General features: G+C 43.2%; 1 protein-coding gene and 1 pseudogene across 2 annotated transcripts in view; both read left to right on the top strand.

The window, feature by feature from the left end:
- The first annotated feature begins 4,317 nt into the window (after positions 1-4,317).
- Positions 4,318-6,082, top strand: LOC306798195 (trifunctional purine biosynthetic protein adenosine-3 pseudogene; annotated as a pseudogene). The gene is made up of 3 exons: positions 4,318-4,467; positions 5,241-5,336; positions 5,904-6,082. The product of its transcript is annotated as a trifunctional purine biosynthetic protein adenosine-3 pseudogene (transcript).
- Positions 6,083-8,742: 2,660 nt separating this feature from the next.
- The window catches only part of ASB9 (ankyrin repeat and SOCS box containing 9), a 12,797-nt gene continuing 1,499 nt past the window's right edge, over positions 8,743-20,040 (top strand). Inside the window, 7 exon segments of the mRNA XM_079297637.1 lie at positions 8,743-8,991; positions 13,571-13,650; positions 14,789-14,896; positions 15,810-15,827; positions 15,829-15,961; positions 16,535-16,669; positions 17,999-18,190. Coding sequence (XP_079153763.1) covers positions 8,907-8,991; positions 13,571-13,650; positions 14,789-14,896; positions 15,810-15,827; positions 15,829-15,961; positions 16,535-16,669; positions 17,999-18,190 — 751 coding nt within the window. The 5' untranslated portion in view covers positions 8,743-8,906.

Here is a 20,040-nt window from a genome sequence, read left to right as displayed (position 1 = left end):
GGGATGTTCACCCATTTCTTCTGCCCACAGGGACAACCAAGTGTCTCCCCCTCCCTTGCCCAATGTCCCAGAGCAGAGAGTCCCCAGGCAGCGTTCCTGTCTGTGGGAGCAGCAGGAGGGGAGTTGGAGGAGTTCTGCAGCCCTGACAGAGGGGAAGGCAGGAATTAATCTATCCTTCCTTCCTCCCTTCCTGTCTCTCTCTTCCTCTTTTCTCCACAATAAAAGGAGATTCCTGCAGTGGGAAAAGGAATCGTTCTCGGTGGAGCTGCCCTGCCCGGCTCCAGCCCAGAGCCCTGCGGGATGTCAGGTGTGCTCCCACCTGCAGCTTGGCACTTCTCAGCAGCGCCAGGAGTGAGGAAACTTGAGAGAGAACAGAGGATCCAGAGCCGCACTGGATCTGTCTCCCGTCACCCAGCAGCCCCGAGGGGGCTCTGGATAAACGCTGCTCAGCGAGCCTGTGCAATCCGGAGTGACTCCGGCTGACTCCGAGCGCTCCGCGAGCTCGGCCCGGAGCGGAGCTTTGTGCGCGGGGAAGCTCCGGGAGCTCCGCGCCCGCTCTGGAGCCGGACCCAGCGGGGATTGCTCCCCTCATGCTGCTCCGTTTCGCTTCAATTTTCAAGCAGAGCACAGGAAAGACATTTAAAAGTTCAGAAGGACAAGAACAGCAAGTGACAAAACTGTGGAAGGATTTTATGGCAGTTTTTTATTTCCGTCTCTGAGATCCTTCCCCTGGCTGGGGTTGTCAATTTGCTCTCGCGTGGGATCTGGGTGACAAGCTCAGCTTTGGGACATGCTGTAGCCGGCTGGTTTTTTCTCTAGGGCTCAATCCTATTCCCATTGTCAGTCGGGCTGTTGGGAGGAGCTGTTTGTGTCTTTAAGGAGGGAAGATGCAGAGAGAGGAGGAGGGTTCAGGGTGCTGAGGGTGTGGGGACAAATTGGAGGGTGGGGTGAGCTGAGGAGATGCTCCTGGGGATCCTCTGGTGAGGCTGGAGGATTAAGGAGCACAGGGCAGCTGCAGGTCTGGCTGCTGCTTTCACTCCTTTATCCTTGGCTTTAGGAGACCAGAAATCATTTGGATCTGAAGCAGAATTGGAGGAAGATCTTTCTGGAGGACTCCTCAGCCTTCTGTGCGGGCAAACAGCAGGTCTGACACGGTAAGGGAGCAGAACTCCAGTTCCTCTCCACAGCCTTTCTTCCAGCACCAAGAGTCCTTGCAGCTCTCTTTTTCTCGTATGCTCTGTCTCTCTCTCTCCAGCCTTCCCTCCTCGACAAACTCACCAAATTTCCTCTCTTCCAGCACGCTTTAGCTTGGCTTTGCAAAAATCACCTTTAGTGTCCTCACTGGGCGGTGAAATGGAAAAGTGAATTTTTCCCCAAGGGCTGGAGGCACTGCTTGCTTTCACTCTCTTCCCAGTTCGGAACTTTAACTCATTCTGCTGTAGAAAATGTGATGGAATTGTGAGATTATTGGTGGGGGAGGCAGGTGTGGAATTGCTTTTAAAACCACTTTTTTTTAATTGCTAACTGTTGTAGCATAGTGGAGCTTGGCAGGGAATGTTGGTGCCTTTGTTAGAGACAGAGCAGCTGTAACTCATCTTCACATTCGCAGCCACTTCCAGCGATTATTTCTCCGGGAGTGACAAAAGGAAGGACAAAGGCTGCCCTCTGGATTGTTACCCAATAGAAAGGTAGGAAAAGTAAGTTTTGTAAGGAAATCTGGCCATCCCTGAGAGAGCATTAAGCACGTGCTCTGTGTTTCTACACCTAGAGCACAACAGCTACAATTTAAAATCAAATAACCCCCAAAATTCTGCAGTTCCCAGGGCCAGGCTGTGAGAATGCCTGACGTTGAACTTGGGCAATTCAAGAACGATGAAATACAGAGTTCAGTGGGATTTTGCAGTGAGTTAAGGCCGTGCAATGCTGCCTCAGGAGCTCCAAGCACCATTCTTGGTGTATCACAGGGAACATCTTGCCTGGGATTTTCTCCCTCAGTGTCACCGTTTAGCTCCCGTTTGCCTTTGGAAGCTGCACAATGAATTAAACCCAGGGGCTGTGATTCCTCAGGAGAAGGCAGCAGGACTTGCTGGTCTCCATGGTACCTTTAATTGATGATTTCTCTCCTGGGTAAGGACTGGTTTCTCCATTAGCACCTCCCTTAAAGGTCACATTCCCGGGGGGCATTTTTCTCTCTGACATTTGTCCTGCACATTGGGACAAATTAAGTTTGCAGATGTGACCTATGATAACATTTCTGAAATAAATCCAAGCCAATTTGCCACGAAATATTGCTGAGGAATAACTTGAAATGTCAGTGTGCCAGTGAGATGAGCAGTTGTTTTTATTGAATGTGTCCTCCTAGCAGTTGTCAGAGGATAAAGGCTGTGCTGAAATCTGCCTTTGCCATTTATTGCCTGGAATGTTTGCACTCTTAAAAGCTTCTAGACTGACCACAGCATTCAGAATGAAATATATTTATTAAATATTAACAGGAGCAGAACAATTTATTTTTGCATATTTATTTATTATATATTTATTCGTTATATAGTTATTAATTGCTTAGTTCTCTTTTATATATTTGATTATAATTTGCTTATTATATATATATTTCTTTATATTTGTTTAGAGATAAATACATATAAAATATATTAAAATAGATTTTAGAGCATTTGTATGGCACTTTTAGTCCTGTCCTGTGTAGTTGTGCAAAGGACCTGACAGGACCAACTCAAGGCACGATTATTTCATATCTGTGGGTGCTCTAGAAATGAAATCTTGACTCTGCTGGAACAAGTGGGGACAATTCCCAGGAGATGTGTTGTCCATATTTAAACCAGATGTGACTGATGTGCCCATCCAGTGGCACTGCTGGCACTGCCACCATGTCCCATAGCCCAGCTGGGTTAATATTACCTAAAACCTGGAGCAGTGAGATGGAATTCCTCTGTTCTTGCTTATTTTGTGAGGTCACTTGGGGCCCTGGTCAGTGAGAATTTCAGATTTTCTGTGCTGCCAGGCACTGACCCCCAGCAGAACTCTGCATTTGACAGAGGCTTGGAGAAGCTTCCACAATGGAATGATAGAACTGGGATCATGGTGTGCAGCTTGAATAGAAGTGTGTGATATCACATGGTTTAGAAAATTTAGAATGTAAGGTTTTAGAATATAATAATATATGAGACATAGGACCTCTGGATGACAAATTCATATGATTATGTAGAAGCTGATTTGATGTTTACTTTTAGCTTTAATTATACATTTTAACACTACTGTTTGCATGATTATGCACTTTTTGATTGGTGTTTTTATGTTGTTTACTCATCTTTTACAATCTCTATAGGTGCCGTGATTGGTTGTTGTTCAGAACTTCACTGCCCACCTTTATTTTGGGTCTTCTAATTTCCATATTTCGTTTTATAGTATTTTTTTCTTCTGATTTAGTACAATTTATTTTTCAGTACTTTTGAAGAGTTCTAACATGTTAGATAGGCTGCAGGAAAATAATTAAAAATGGCTTGTCCAGTGCACTTGTTATAAACTTTCTAAACTAAGAAATACATAGAAAAAGAGCTGGGCATGTAGAAAAACAGCAAAATATGTAGAAAAACAGTTAAATATAGTTTGTCTGGTTGCACTTGATACAGCTTATGGCCTAGAATATTCAGATGCATTACTACAGTAATATATAGAAAACAAGGTGGAGGTTTTAGGGTGGAACTTTTATCTTTCTTCTTCATGGGTTTGGGTGATATTTTGTAGTTGGATAGCAAATCCCACATTGTGGCTCAGGGCTGGTTGGTTACGGTGTTTTAAAAGTGAAAATAATTTGGGTGGCATTTCCTAATAGGACAGTTGGTCCTTAAAAATCCTTGGTGGGGGGGGAGACATCCATCTCCATTTTTAGTTTGCTAGCTTGCAGCGCCATAGAACTCACTGTAACCTAAATAAGAATTAATAAACACCTGAGTCCAAATAAGAAATACAAGCTCTCAATCTTTTAATCATTTTTAATGGGAAAAAGAAGGAAAAAATCCCACATTGTGGCTCAGGGGTGGTTGGTTATGGGGTTTTAAAAGTGAAAACAATTTGGGTGGCATTTCCTAATTGGACAGTTGGTCCTTAAAAATCCTTGGTGGGGGGGGAGAGATCCATCTCCATTTTTAGTTTGTTAGCTTGCAGTACCGTAGAACTTATTGTAAGATAAATAAGTATTAATAAACACCTGAGTGCAAACAAGAAATACAAGCTCTCAAGGTTGTAATCATTTTTAATGGGAAAAGCAGGTGTCAGGCAGCAGTGAGTGTGCTGCTTTCCCCAGGGCCATGGCAGAGCGGGTGCTGGTGATCGGCAGCGGCGGCAGGGAACACGCCCTGGCCTGGAAATTGGCCCAGTCCCCTCGTGTCAAACACGAGTTTGTGGCTCCAGGAAATGCAGGCACAGCTGACAGTGGGAAAATCTCCAATTCAGGTAAAAATTTGGGAATAAAATCTCAACCCGAGCAATCAGCACTGCGGGAAATGAGACAAAGCAAGTGGGGAGGTTACAACAACCAGTAACAGCAGTTGCTCTTCTTTGGCTGCTGCCACAAATGGTTGAAGGCACAGATTTCTCTTTTATTCTGTGTTTTGTTTCTGAATGTCAGAGCTGCCTCTTAAACACCCTGCTGTATTTCTTTTTTGCCTTGCTGCCTAAGCTAGTGAGGCTTATAAGAGACTCTGTTCCTACTCCTCATCTCTTCCACTTTTGTGCTTGAATTCAGTGACCAATTCTGGTGAAATTTAACCCAGGAACAGAGGGCTCAAAGTTCTTAACTCTCAGCAGAAATATCTCTGTGTCTGCCCAGGCTGCTCAGTGAAATTTAGCTGCATCATCCAATGCTTTGTGTAAATCTTTACTCAGCTGTTGAAATGGAGCTTCTTTCCAAGCCTTCAGTTTTATTTTTCAAAGTTGCTATTGTGGTGATGAGCAGCTTTTAAAAATACATCCTGATTACACATGGCAAATAAAATAGATTTAATCAGTTAGCAGATGTGTATTAAAAACAGTAGTGCAAATTGGAGTTGTTCCCAGTTCCTTTTGGACTCTGTTATTATTACATTGATATCTCACTTTGCCCTTTGGGAGCTGATGATTTTGTTATTTTAATCACACTTTTAGGGGGATGGAAAAGAGACATTCTCATCTCCTGTCTCTTATTTAAGCTCTCCATTCATCAGTTAATTATTTTTTTTCCTTTTCAGCTGTATTAGTGAGCAATCACACTATTGTTACCCAGTTCTGCAAAGATCATAACATTGGCCTTGTGTTAGTTGGCCCAGAAGCTCTTTTGGAAGCAGGTAAGTTAGTTTTTAAGTAAGTAAGATAATAAGTAAGTTAGATGTTATTTTCTTCTGACTTGACAGAAAAATATAAAAATTATATTATAATAAATGAACATAGTAGAATCATATCAAATAATATAATTAGGTTGACATAAAAAATAAGCACCTTGAATTCTGCTTAGTTAGAAGCTATTTTCTTCTGACTTGAAAAAAAAACCAGGAATGATAGTATAACATTATAATAAATGAACATAGTAGAACCATATCAAATAATATAATTAGGCTGACAGAAAAAATCAATACCTTGAGTCCTGCTTTTAGTGGGGGGTAACAGAGAGTGCTTAACCTACAGAGTACAGAGTGGTAACCTACAGAGCTGAAGAGCCTTAAAACAACAGGTTGGGAAGGGTCAGTGGATATTCAGATCCTCATTTTGAGGGTGAATGAACCCTCTGAGACAAAGGGAAATGTTAAAAAGGGATGATGGCAATGTCCTGTTGTCACGCGGCTCGGTGTCCCCAAGGGGCTCGGTGTCCCCAAGGAGCCCCCTTGGTGCTGGAGCTGTCTGTGTTCTGTGCCCAGGGATTGTGGATGGCCTGAGGGCAGCAGGGGTTCGCTGCTTTGGGCCCTGTGCCAGGGCAGCCCAGCTGGCATCCAACAGCAGCTCCAGCAGAGCCTTCCTGGAGAGGCACGGGATGCCCACGGCGCGCTGGAGAGCCTTCAGCAGCCCCCAGGAAGCCTGCAGGTTCATCAGCAGGTAAAGGGGCTGCTCTGCCTGCACCTGTGCCCTCCTGTCCTACTGCAGCTGCTGCATTGATCAGCTCTGCAGGTACAGACAGGTGGTGAAGGTGCAGGGGGGAGCTGCTGCAGCCAAGCTGCCAGAGCTGGGGGTGCTCACCTGGGCAGGAGGAGCTGCAGGGAGAGCTCAGAGCCCCTGGAGGGATCCAGGAGAGCTGGAGAGAACCAAAATCAGGGATATGATGCAGGACTGCAGACTGGCTCCTTAAAATGCTGTATATTGTATGCAGATGAAACAGCAATTCACAGGTCGTGGATGACAAGAGCCAAGCCCACAGCTGGTCAGCCTCACTAGAAGCCACTCTAGTTCTGGTTATAATGCATTATATACTTTTCTTTGCTGAACAGCCTAATATATGACAACTAATCAATACTTCCATTATTACCCATAGCCTATCATAACTACTAACATTACCATCTTCATGTTACTACTTTCCAATCACAAAATGTTAGCATGTTACAGTTTAAGCCAGAAGTTGTTTTTCAGTTTTCTTGCAGTGGAAAATTCTGAGACCTTTTTTCTACTTGCAACATTGGCTTTCTTGTTTGCCTGTGCAAATCTTTTTGCTTGGTAGAAATATCTTCAGTTTGAGGCGGATTTATCCCTTGCTCTGAGCTAAAAAGCTCTTCCAACTCACACACTAACATAGTCTTTGCTTTCTAGTTATCCAATAAACTGGCTCATCAATTCTTTTCTTCTTTATCAAAACTTGCTTTCATTTCTATTCCTTCTTCAGCTTCTACATTCAAAGATCTTTCTGCTATACATACATATTTGTGAGACTTTCTTGTCAAATATCTATCCATCCCAACAGTCATTAGTGCATTTATCTTCTTGGTCATCAGAGAAGATGAAAACATAGCTTTGAGCTTGCACACTTGCATGCATACGCTGATTCCTTTTGGTGATAGAACTGTTGACACAATTGTATTGTAATTATGTCAAGATGGACACAAATGACACTATCACCAGTCTCTTATTTAAAACTTCTCATGCCTTCTGTCAATGAATTTCTCTCAGAAAACTCTGACTCCTTTCCTTACAAGCAGGTCCACACAGCAGTGACTCCTTTTCTCCTCTCTACAAGTTTCTTTCTTTCACATGACTGGCTAAACCCCAACCTGTCCCTTACCTGGCAGTCCCCCACACAACATCTTCTTACCTTGATCTGTCCCTTTTACAGCCCATGTCCCTTACCTGCTCACAGCACAGCCAGCAGATTCCATCCCAAACTGCAGCAGACTGTAGTCCCCAAGCTCTAACTCCATCTGTAACTTGTGGTCAGCTACTCCACTCTTTTATAACACACAGCCCCATTGGGCAGGCAAGGCTGTTTCCACTCCTTAGTAATCAGTACAGCTGTAATTCATTGGGAAAGATTGCCTCCTGCACTATCCTTACAAACCATTCTCTTATATGGTTATTAATACTAGATCTGCTAGAGATATGATCATACACAAGAAGTGGCAACCTAACCTTTAAACTCAAGAAAAGGGAAAAATTGTTTTTTCATTCCTTTTACATGTTAATCCTCAGAAACAATACCCACACAAACCACTTTCTCTGTTTACACATTTTCCCCACAATAGTTTTAGTGTGGAAACAGCTAAGACACAAATGTAATTTCCAAGCAGATCAAAGTGTCATCTTGCATCCAGCATGGGAGGCCAGGCTGCATTCAGCCATGGAAGGGGCTGGCCCTGCCTTCACCTGTGCCCAGGTTGCTGTCACAGACTCCCTACTGGCAAAGTTTGTGCATGATATTCAACTGTTGTTTTCATCTTTCACTATAAATTATTATTTTTAAAGATATGGACAAAGTAACACTAAATATGATTCCAGACCTCTTGCATCCATTACAGAAAGAAACAAAATTAAAATCAAGTTCCTTAGGATCAGCTGAGTTAGGATCAGAATTAAACTAGTATTAACAACTTTGAATCCCCAAATACACAAGTACAAATTTTGCTATAATAGCCATACAGAAGCAAGCAAAAACAAAAAAAATTGCATGATTTAGAATTTGCATGGAAGTTCTGCCTACTTGCTTTTATAAACAAACGGGAAAATATTCAGCAACAGAAAAAGGATTTTGTGCTTGTAAATTATACTAAATGCCCAGAGCCGGGCAGCAGCACCAATGCCCAGAGCCGGGCAGGAATGCCGAGAGCCGAGAGCAATGCTCAGAACCGTGCAGCTGCACTCAGAGCTGGGCAGCAGCACCTCTGCCTCGTCGTGCCCCATCCCATCCCATCCCATCCCATCCCATCCCGTCCCGTCCCGTCCCGTCCCGTCCCGTCCCGTCCCAGCCCATCCCAGCCCAGCCCCCTGGCCGAAGCGGGGCACAGCTGTCCCTGCTCGTGGCTCTGCGGCTGTCTCTGCCCATCCCCTGCAGGCAGAGTTTGCCCAACTAGTTGAACTGGCTCTTTCTGTCCTGTTTTTTTGGCAAACTAAGAATTTCCTTCCTGATAAAAAAGAGCGGCGGGCGCCCCGATTGGGCGTCGCGTTGGAGAGGATGTGACATCAGGCACATCTCTCGCTCGGCCGGATCGCTGTTGGCCGGGCAGGACAGCCCGGGAGTGTTTCGTTTAACCCCAGCCAGGCTTGGGTTTGTGCCCAGAGCTGCCGGCACCACGTCCCGGCTGTGCGGGGTCCGCGGGGCCGATGCGTGCGGAGCCGGTGCCGGAGAGCGCTGCGGCCGCCGGGGGCTCTGCGGGGACCATGGAGTTTGGACTCTGGAAACCAACCACAGAGTGACAAACAGCGGCTGGGCACACGGGGCTGAGATGGGCGATGAGAGAACAGATCAAAATGCCGGCAAATTGCAGGGCCAGGCGTGTGCAGCGTCTCCGTGGAGCCCGCTGATGAGGGGTGAGTGCCGCCCGTGCCCGGACCGGCTGCGGAGCTTCTGCTCCGGGTCCCGCTGCAGCGCAGCTCCTCAGCCGCTCGAAAAACACCCCCATGCCTTTCCTCTGCTCAGGGGACTTGGAAAAGCTGTGTCTGCTTGATACTGAAATTTGGGTTGCTTTTCTTTTGTGCCATAGAAAAGAGTGGTTGATTTTGTACTGCACTTTGTGAAGGCACAAACCAATACAGCACTCGCACTGCAGCACACTGAAAAATAAGTTAAAATGTGGCATGTTTGATTTAAATTAGTGCCAGCAGAAAGCTCAGCACTGGCTCAATTCCTCTTTTAATTTTTTTTTTTTTTAATTTTAATTTTTATTTTTATTTTTTATTATTCTTTTTTGTTTTTTCTTTTTCTTTTTCTTTTTCTTTTTCTTTTTCTTTTTCTCCTTCTTTCTTCTTCTTTCTACTTTTTTCTCCTCCTTTCTCCTTTCTCCTTTCTTTCTTCTTCCTTTCTTCTTTCTTCTTTCTTTCTTCTTTCTTCTTCCTTCTTGCTTTTTTTCTTCTTTTTCTTTCTTTTCATTCCTTTCCTCCTTACTTTCCTTCTTTATTTTCTCCTTTCTTTTGATTATTTTAATTTTTCTGCTAATTTTTATCTTCTCTTTCTTCTTCTTTTTACTTTTTTCTCTTATCTTTTATCTTTTCCCCTCCTCTTTAAGATGAACAGACCTAAGTGTTATTTGGGCTGAGCCTACTGGGTTCTTCTGCAATGGCATTGTTGTGACCAGTGCAGTTGTGGGCACATAATAGTGAGCAGCAACTCAGACAAATGGCCTCAGTCTGCTCTGTGTCTGGCCCACAGCCATTAAAAATACAACATGGTTTAAAAAGACAAGTAATATAACTTCATATCCTTAGCTGGATGTGTTCCATGTAGCTCTGTTTCTGTGAAGCTACTTCTTCATTTAATGGTGAGTGCAAAGGGAATGAGGTCAATGCAAAAAATGTGACTTTACGCTGTCCTTACTCCTTTCCTGAGCTGTTCAGGATGTTTCCTTTAATACCAAATTTAAAATTAAGACCATAAACCCAAGGCTGATCAGTCTATCTGCAGTGTAGTCTGCCTGACCTCGTGTGTGTCATGTATGCACAGCCTGAGGCTGGGGTGAGAGGGAAGGCACAGTGATATCATTAACAGTGTGAATAGAACCAGCCCACACTGGAGATGAGCTTCAGAAAAATGGAGGTGGAAGGAGAGAATCCCACAGGGCACAATGCTGGACAAAGACCAATTGGTCCTTTGAAAATCAAAATTTGATCTGTTCCTTTTGTGTGTGTTCCTTATCAGAGTCAATAAGCTCTGCTGGCAATTTCCAGTGGGAATATATCACAAACTTTAAGGGACAGCCTTTGAGAATGAAAAATATAATTTGTAATACTGTTCTATATAATGCCTTAGGATTTTGTATCTGCAAATATGAATGCAAGAGCATACCTTCACTGGAAGAACTTCAGAGCCTCTTTCAAGCTGTTCTGTGTGAGAGGCTTGGAAGCAAACGAGCCTGGGGACAGGCACAGAGAATGTAATGCCTTCACATGGTCAGAGGTTGGAAAAAGTTGCTTCAGCCATCACCACAAAAGCCAGTGCTCTAGAAAGATCCTGTGAGAGCTCTGCTGTGCACAGGGAGCAGTCAGAATTTGCATGTGTGCATGGTTATTGCTATGAGGCTCCCTCTGTGCACAGCACCCTGCCAGTGTCATGTGCCTGAGTGATGGCAGTGCAGTCAAATATGACCAGAGGTTTAATTTGTAACCTCTAGGCTGGCTGGAGTTTTCTGCAGTGGAAAGGAAGCTGGGTCACCCAAAGCCACTGAAAGCCAGTGGGATTTGGATATTTAGATGCAGCCTTCCTGTGGTAGATTTCAAATTTGGGCAAATTATCTTGTTTCTTTGTGAAAGAGCAGTTGTACATATTTTTGGCAATCAAGAATCCTTGTTGCAGTGGTGGTACATACAATAAACACAGCTGTGTCCCCCACATACACCAGCCTTGCTGCTTCATGTGCAGCTCTGGTGGGCAGAGTGTTTTGAGCACATCCAAAAAGTTCAGGATTTTGGAATCCCATGGTCAGCTGAAACTGACATTTGCTTAGGCCTTAATCAAATGCAAACAGATATTTCATGTTCTGACAGTGTGTCTCCTGTGAAGTGTAAAAGAGGGCAGTGAGACATGGAAATCCACTGCTGCCTTTCTCCCTTCCAGGCAAGAAACACAAGTTCCAGCCTAGAGCAGGCAGAAAATGGAAATATTATTTGCCAGGTGATGCCCTAGGTGAAGAAACTGGGGAAATTTGCCATCCCATCCAGAGGCCTTGCCTCCCTGGCATTGCTTCAGGTTAGGGGTGTTTGCTGCAGATGGAGATGGGGCAGGAGAGACATCAGCCTGGGGCTGTGCAGTTCATGGCAGCAGATCTGGAATTATGCCATTGCAATTAGTCATCAGGCCTTTAATACTGCTCTTCCCAAGGTATCCAAGGCTGGTGTGATGGACTCCATAGGACTCCAAAGGACTCACTTCCATCTAAGATAAAACTCTCAGTTTCTCTCAGTTACAGAACTCCCAGATAGATTATATGTCAGCATATATCTCTTCTATTTTTCACTGACATTTATTTTTAATGCTGATATGGTCAATCTTTTCATTAATTGTTAAGACTGGAAAATTGCAAGCTAATGGCCAGTTCACAGATGGCTGGTCTGGCTCTTTTTAGAGTTTGAGTAGAAACCTGTCTTTTCTCAAGTGAGGACTGAATGGATAAAATCTGCACATGGAGATGTCCCTCCTAGTAACCAGAATTCTGACATGATGAAATAACAAGCTGGTACAAGCTGCAATAACAAGCTGCACAGGTTCGTACAGGCACAAATGCCTGCCAATATTTGTGTGGCCAAAAAAAGTTCAAGTTGCAGATTGAAAAACTTGTATTTCAATCTAGATTTTTAGAATTTCTATAAACATACTTCCCTTACAACTCATGCAATTTAAGCAATGGCATTGGTTTCTAAATGGGGAAAAGCTTTTTACATACCCTGGAAACACAACTGACTGTAACACAAGCAGGATCAGCAGGAATAACAGCACAGCCAGATAAGCACCAATTTGACACACATCACTTAGAGCAAAGCTGTTTAGTCAGTTAATAATTCTGTGCTGTAATAGTTGTAGCCTATTTTTGCTATCCTCATGAACTCCTGTCCATTTGCTAAAGCTGAAGGATGCTGAGAATGTAATGAAACTGTAACTGTTCTGGGATGAAGCCCATGGAATATAGAAGGAGGCAGGCTGAGCTCAAATAATGCTGATAACAAAGAATTTCTTTAAAAGCTAATTCATAGACTCATAGCCAGGTTTACATTGCAATGGACTTTTAAAGGTTTTCCAGTCCAACACCCCTGCAATGAGCAGGAATACCTTCCACTAGACCAGGTTGCTCAGAGCCCCATCTAACCTGACCTTAAATCTCCAGGAATGGCATATCTACCACCTCTCTAGGCACCTGTTACATTTTCACCACTTCATTTTTATGTCTGGTCTAAATATACCTTCTTTTCATTTAAAACCTTTACAATAATCAGCTTGTGTTTAAACATTATTTTAAAGAATTATAGTGGCTTATTAGGGTTTTTTCCTGAAGGCAGACTTCCTGCTGTTAAGGATTCCATTCCATTCATGTGGTCTGTTATAGCTCCTGAGAACCTCAGCAGCTCAGCCAGCAACGTGGTCACTGGAGTATTCTCTGTATTCAGAGGAAGAGAGTGGGAAATCTCCAGAGAGCAGCAAAATGTCTTTCCATAGGAAGTTTTGTGAAGTGCCCTCTGCAAAGGCTTCCCTTCCTTCCCAGGGGAACCTGGGACATTGACATAGAGCAGACACTGGGTTTTGAATGCTGGGATGCAAATATCTCCCAGAGGGATTATTGCTGTCAGTTGGCTCTGAGCCATGAAATCTGTAATACTGAAGATCTCCCTCTATTAATACTTGCACGGTATATACGTGCTGTACCTCACTTTGTGGTTTCAGCAAAGAACACAGCTATAACTTGAAATGCACCCCTCCACCAAACTGCAAACTGAGACTGAATCAACAGGTAGCACAATTTGCCTCCTTGTACTTTGGTCCCTTCTCTTGCCAAGTGTTGCTGACTCGAGTCCAGCTCTGCACAGGGGTAAATGACTGATCAGCCAAATCCTCTTCAAAACATATTCCTTTTGAGGCAATTGGTAAAATGTGATAGGTTAGTGAGGGAAAAAAAGGCCCTGGAAATAATTGAGAGCGAGAGGGACAAGCTTAGCCAGAGCCAGGTGATGTTCTGCAAATCCTTCTCCTGTCCTCTGAAGGGGAACAGAGCTGTGCAGTGCAAACATGGGATAAGTTAAAAATGCACCCGGAGAGAAACCATCTTCTTGTCTGTCTCCCTCACAGCATCTGTGCCAAAGAAATCTTGGCAGCTCAAATAAAGTAGAAGGGAGGTCACACAGTTGAAGTAAAGTATGCTAGTTAAATAAAATTTTTAGCCTTTTCCCTGTCTTTGTTTTTATACAGACTTTGTTTCAGACTGGTCTCCTTTACATGAAGCCTCTATCCACGGGCGCCTGCTTTCTCTGAAGAGGCTCATTGAGCAGGTACCTCTCCCCTGGGTCCATGTGCTCTCTGCAGCCTTTGTTCAGTGGGTGGATGCAGTCTGTGTTTTACTGTGAAACTTCCAGGGTGAGAAAATCATGTTAATCAGGCCACAGTGAAATCTGCATGCAACAGGCTTTTTTCCTACAATCAATTCCTTGCCCAGCACAAGCTTTGTGCACTAATTTGATGATGTACTGAACTCTCCTGGGTGATGTAAACTGTGGCAGAGGTTATGGGACTCTGACCACTGGGATCTCTGGATGGACAAGGGCATCTCCTCTGCAGCTCCTGTGTGTGCCTGTGAGCAGTTTTTGGTGCCCCAGCTGAGACCACCTCTGGACCCAGACATGGGTCTGGTTGAGGCTTCAATTCAGTCACCCAGATACTTGTTTCTGAAGTGCCTGAGCATATCCCAGGGCCCTTGTCCTGTTCCAGAAGGTCAGGGATAGGTAGAAGTGATTCCTGAAGCTCATCACTGTATTTCTTCAAAATCTCTGTGTTTAACCTGTGAAGTAGTTGATGGAAAGGGAAGGAGCATTGGAGGCTTCCAGCTTAGTGTTCTGGAGCACCAAGATCTAAAAACAAAAGATCTTGTAGAATCCAAACCAAATGATCTTGCAGAATCCAACCAAATTTCTAATACATTTCTTTCCTTCAACAGAAAATACTTCAAGAGCATTTCAGGGCTCAACCCAGTCAACAACACAGATTGAGTGGGCAGAAGGTCAGAAGGCTTGAACAGTGATAGAAATAGGCAGCAGTCATAAACATGCCAAAAACTCTAGTAGCAACTTTCATAATTTTCTTTTATTTCAGGTTTTACTATCCACAATAGTAGAAACCAAATCAGACTGAGTTCCTGACAGGATGTATTGTCCCACTGCACAGTCCACTAAGTTTTGTGTGCTGGTTTTCATTGTGTGGAAGGCATGACCTTGGGTACACTGTGCCAGTGTCCACTCCAGCCATAACATCACAGCCTCTTCATCCCCTTCATCTGCTTACTTTTTGAGATGAATAGATAGCTCCAGGCAGTTGAGGAAGGTCTAGTTACATAAAGCTTTTAAGAAGGCTGCTATTTTTTTTACTGTTGGTTTTAGTTGTTTGTTGTAATGGTATTTTCCATTATCTTGTCAGGGGAATGATGTCAATGTTGTAACAGCAGACCAGGTGTCTCCTCTCCATGAAGCCTGCCTGGGGGGCCACGCTGCCTGTGCCAGTGTCCTGTTAAAACATGGTGCTCAGGTGGGTGCATGATGGACAGACCACTGTCTCTAGTGCTATTGTGTTGTATTACCACACTTCAATACTGTGTGATGTCATGGCAGAGTATCTCTGTGATTTACACTCTACTTAGCTCTGCTTAAGGTACTTATGAAATGCACTTCCTAATAAAGCAATCCAAAAAGCACAGATATGAGCAGCAGTTATTATTGTTCTTTAGACAAGGATGAAATGTTCTCATCTTTCACAAGAACAAGGGGCAGTTCATCTTGCAAAGTGTTTATAATGCTGCAGCAGTTAAGAGTGTGTTTTATTTTATACACACATTAATCTTATTGCATCAATATGCAGAGTCTTAAGTAGAGGCATAGGAATGTTCTGATCAACTGACAATAAAATGGGAAGAAATTGGAAACATGATGCAAGTGAAATAGTGAAATGGTGTCTCACAGCCATTATTTTTCAAGCTAATGTCAAAATTATAATGAATAAGAAAATTTATTCATACATACATTACCTTACCAAATATTACCTTCCATTTTAAAATTTAAAAAAATGAAAAATAAGAAAGAGCTGCACACTTTCAGCCAAAAATGGACTGTTTCAGGAGAGGGCTATGGGTAGGTGTATTTCAGCTAAGATAACTGAGAAATGGTCATACATTTAGCTTGGTAACTTGTGAGAGACCCTGGAGTGACCCTGATGATTTTTTTTTTTTTTCAGTAGGAGAGACTTAGGACAATTTAAAAAAAGACTTTTTAAATGATAATTTAAATGAAAACTTGTAGTCTTTAGAAGCACTGGGGAGTTTTAGCATGGAATGAAATAAAAAATACCAAAACTCCTATTTTCTGCTGAGAAACTGGTTAGTTGTCATCAATTCTGAAATAGTGAGAAGACAAAAAACTTGCTGGATTGTTTTATTTTCTTTCAGGTGAATGGAGTGACTGTTTGACTGGCACACACCACTGTTCAACACCTGTGTCAGTGGCAGTGTGGCTTGCTTGAATTTGCTGCTGGAGCATGGAGCCAGCCTACAGCCACCCTGTGACCTGGCATCCCCCATCCACGAAGCTGCTAGGAGAGGTAACCCCACAGGCACCAGCCCTCCTTTCCATGTCCCTGGCAGTGTCTTGAAGTGCAGGAGAGAGAGAAAGAAGATAATTTTCTTGGTTTGGGTCATGTAAAATGCCTTGCTAATTGGTCTCATCCTGAGGGGTGCAGTTCTTCCCACCCCTGTTGCTCATCAAGGGCAGGTCAGCTCAGCTGTCAGATCCTCTGAGTTTGTGTCATGACACCTGGAAGGGAATGCATTGCCCAAGCCAGCTGCCTACAGTGTGAACATTTGAGGCAAACATCTGGCTGTTTTCTAAAGGAGTGGAGGGAAGCACAGAGTGATTCATCTCTTCTTCAGTAGACATCTGAAATGAGCCAGATGAAATGTGAGGGCTTTAGCCTGAAAGGCTTTAGCCTGTTTTGCTGAATGTGGCTTTTCAGCTCCTGTTTTGCTGGCTGGACCCATTGGAGTGGATGAAAGTATTACACTACCACCTCTTGATAAAACATTGAATCTTTGCCAAACTACACTGCTGCAACAGAGAATTTGCTGAAAAACAGGCCTGATCTCTGTGAGTTGACTCTTCCTTTATCCCTTTTAAGGTCATGTGCAATGTGTTGAACTCCTTGCATCCCATGGGGCAAATATAGATCACAACATCAAGCACCTGGGTACTCCTCTTTATGTGGCATGTGAGAACCAGCAACTGAACTGTGCCAAGAAGCTGCTTGAGTCAGGTAAAAACAAAAATAAAGAATGGTGCACTTTTGTTTCCTGCAGCATCTGTCTTTGGATTATCTTTGTGTGAAGGATTTAGAGGAGCTCCTGCTTTGGGAGCAGGAGATGTTTCACTCCTGATAGCAGCCCTGGCTAAATGTGGTAGCAGGGTGATCAGGGTCTTTTGACCCAAGAATTCAGCTTGGCAGCTCCCAACAAAATGATGTGTGATTCTGGATTTCACGTGGCTGATTGTTCCTGGAACAAGCTATCCTTTCCAGAGCACGTGATGCTGCAATATTTTAAGTAGACAGGAAGAAATTTAATTGTTTAATTTTTTATCTCCTCTTTACCCAAAACAATTGACTCATCTACTTTTGCATAATATTTCTGGCAAACATGTTTGATTTCCAATGAGTTCATTAAAAGTTTGAGACATTTCCACACAAAAGAAGGTTCAGCACTATATCCTTTGCATCACACACAAATCTAGCTGTAAATCTAAATGCTTGGATAATTACACAGAACCATTTCATGTTATCTACAGTAGTACAGGTCTTCTAGCCAAAGGGGCCATATAACTTAAAGTAGCCACATAGCTGGTACAAAAATGATGGACCAACAAAGCTACTTTAGAAAAAAACAGCAAAAATCATATATATGACACTTTGGGGTAAGTCACTGTTTAGTACAGTGATATCTTTGAGAAGAAGTCAATACGAAATTAAATACTAAATATTTGGGCAACTATTTCTTTTTTCTGCTAATTTTTTCTTCTGCCTCCTGTATATGGGATGGTACTATAAAAAATTTATAGTTTTAATTAGTTTTGGAGCTCACTTTTCTTTGGATGTTTTAGGAGCCTTTAATCCAGGGTAATAATGAATGGGGGAACTCTCATCAGGGATGCCTATGCCCTCAAGAACTTTTCCATCCTTGCATTTTTTCCCTAATTGATACTTTAGTATTGGAAGTGCCACCAGTTTAAGCCCCCAGTACAGAGCATGTTGAAATCCTGTGTTTATTTCAGGGGTGGGAAGCAGAGGTGGGCCATAGGTGGAACTGCACCTTTGTCTTGCTTCAAGATATCCATGGGCTGTGGGGGCAGGAATTCCTCATGCACCACTCCTCTGGGAACATTTTCAGAGTCACAGCCCCACTCCTCAACCAGCAAGAGTTGTGCTTGTGCAAATTGTGGCACCAAGCCCCAGTGCAAAGGAGTCCAGCTCTGGGTGCAGGCTACAGCACTTGTGTGTTATTCAGAGAAGTAGCAGCTAGTAGAGTGAATGAAATCAGGGTATTGTACAGTCATTGTTATTTTCATTGTTTTTTCCCCTCTTGTTGTTCAGGAGCGAATGTGAACAGTGGCAAGGGCTGGGACTCCCCTCTGCACACAGCTGCCAGGAATTGCAGTGTGGAGCTGGTGAAGCTGCTGATGGACTTTGGAGCAGATGTTTGGGTGAAGAATGCTGACAACAAGAGGCCAGTGGAGCTGGTCCCACCTGGCTGCCCTGTGGGCCAGCTGTTCCTGCAGAGAGAAGGTGCCCCTTAGAACTTGTTTTAGGGAAAACCCACACAGGCTTGCACAAGGCTGTGCTAACCAGGCTGCTAGCACTAGAAAACTGGGAATAGCTGAGCTTGCCTCTATTTGCTGGCATAGGGACATTGTTCAAGTGCCAGAATATAGTGGTGAACTAACAGTGATAATGGTAAGAAAAAACCCCCATCCCCAACCTCCAGATTGTGAATCTACTGCATCAGGAAGCAACCATATCGAGCTTGCCATATAATACAAAATAGAGTTTAGGGTGAATAAACAAGAAAAGACTCCTTAAAAATTAATGATAGCTTTTTTTCATTACCTAAAATTTTGAATTTAGTGAGAATCTCTCAGTTCCCTTGTGTCAAATCTGTAGTAGACCCAGGAGTGTTCTATAGAGTGTGCTGACATAAACAGGCAGCAAATCACCTCTGATGGGAATTGAGGGTAGGAAGTGAGGATGAGGTTTGGGATCTGTGGTTATACAGTAGATGGCCAGGTTTGTGCATCTCAGCACAAATGCATAAATAGAGATTTGCAACCCCGAAAATTTTAATACATGTAATGCTAAAAAAAGTGCATTGAGTAATTAGTTTTCTAATTCCTTGCCCTTTACTTTATTCTTGGGCCTTTACATAAGCTTTACATAGATGCAAAAGTATCTTTAAAATGAAAGACTACATGATTTTTTTTTTTTTTTTTTGGACATTAGGGAAAATTGCACAGGAATGATATATGGAATTATATATTTATATTCATTTATACACTAGATTTCTTTAAAGACCAACTTTATATACTGAATAATAACAATGTCAAAGTACCAATCCATAAGCTTAAATTTTAGGAAGAGTCCATTTCGCACTTGTAAATTTAATAGTTCCAGGTAAATTTATTTTACTTTATTGATTATGAAATCTTCAATAAAGTATGGAGAGAAATGTTATTATTATTATTCAGGGAAATTAGAATAAGATCTCTGCTCATTTTTGTACTTGTCTTCTTCCTTAGACTTTCTCATTCAGCCATCAAGCTATAAACATTACTAAATAATCTGAATTTTCATTGTTTTAAACAAGTTGGTGATGGTGGAGTCCATGCCAATTACATGTTGATGAGATTGTTGCCATAGAAATATTTACACTCAGGTAAAATTGGAATGACAGAATGATGAATTAGGCCCTTCTTCAAACATGAAACTAGCATGGAAACACCTGGAACAGATATTTGGTTTTCCATCCTAATCTATGGCACACAGAGCAATGATCTTTTTGAGTTCAGTCCCTGCTGCATTTATTCCTGACTCTCATGGCACTGCATGTGTCTTGTTTATTTGAGATAGGAAAACATTTCAGGCACACCCTGTGGAGCTGGCCTGGAAACAGTGCTCAGGCTGAGCTGACAGCATGGGCAGTGAGGAGCTATTCTAAGTGAAATCCAGCAATCAAAATCAGAAACAATAAACGCCTGAAGGGAATATTCTTGTGGAATAGTGGTTTTCTGATGTTCTCCAATGAGTGGGGTTGTGCCTGTGGACAGCTGATGCCTGACTCTTTGGCTGGCTGAGCAGTTGTGATCTGAGAGTGGTGCAAGAGCTGCTGCCATGCAAGGCTCCTCTCCCCCAGTGCCCAGCTGCTGGATTCCTGCAGCCCATGGCCAGGCAGGCTGCAGGGAGCATTTGGCCACCAGACATGAGTTGTGGAGCCTGCTGACCCAGTCACCCTGCCAGGACCTGCCCAGAGCAGGGGCAGTGTGTGGTGCTTCCCTTCTACAGTTCACTGTGCTCCTGGGGCATCCCATACCCTGCTTACATCTCAGGGACAGTCCTGTGTGGGTGGAAGACTTAGAGAATGC

This window comes from Erithacus rubecula (assembly GCF_903797595.1).
Source record: "Erithacus rubecula genome assembly, chromosome: 1".
Taxonomy (NCBI): Eukaryota; Metazoa; Chordata; class Aves; order Passeriformes; family Muscicapidae; genus Erithacus; species Erithacus rubecula.
This window is presented reverse-complemented; position numbering and strand designations above follow the sequence as displayed.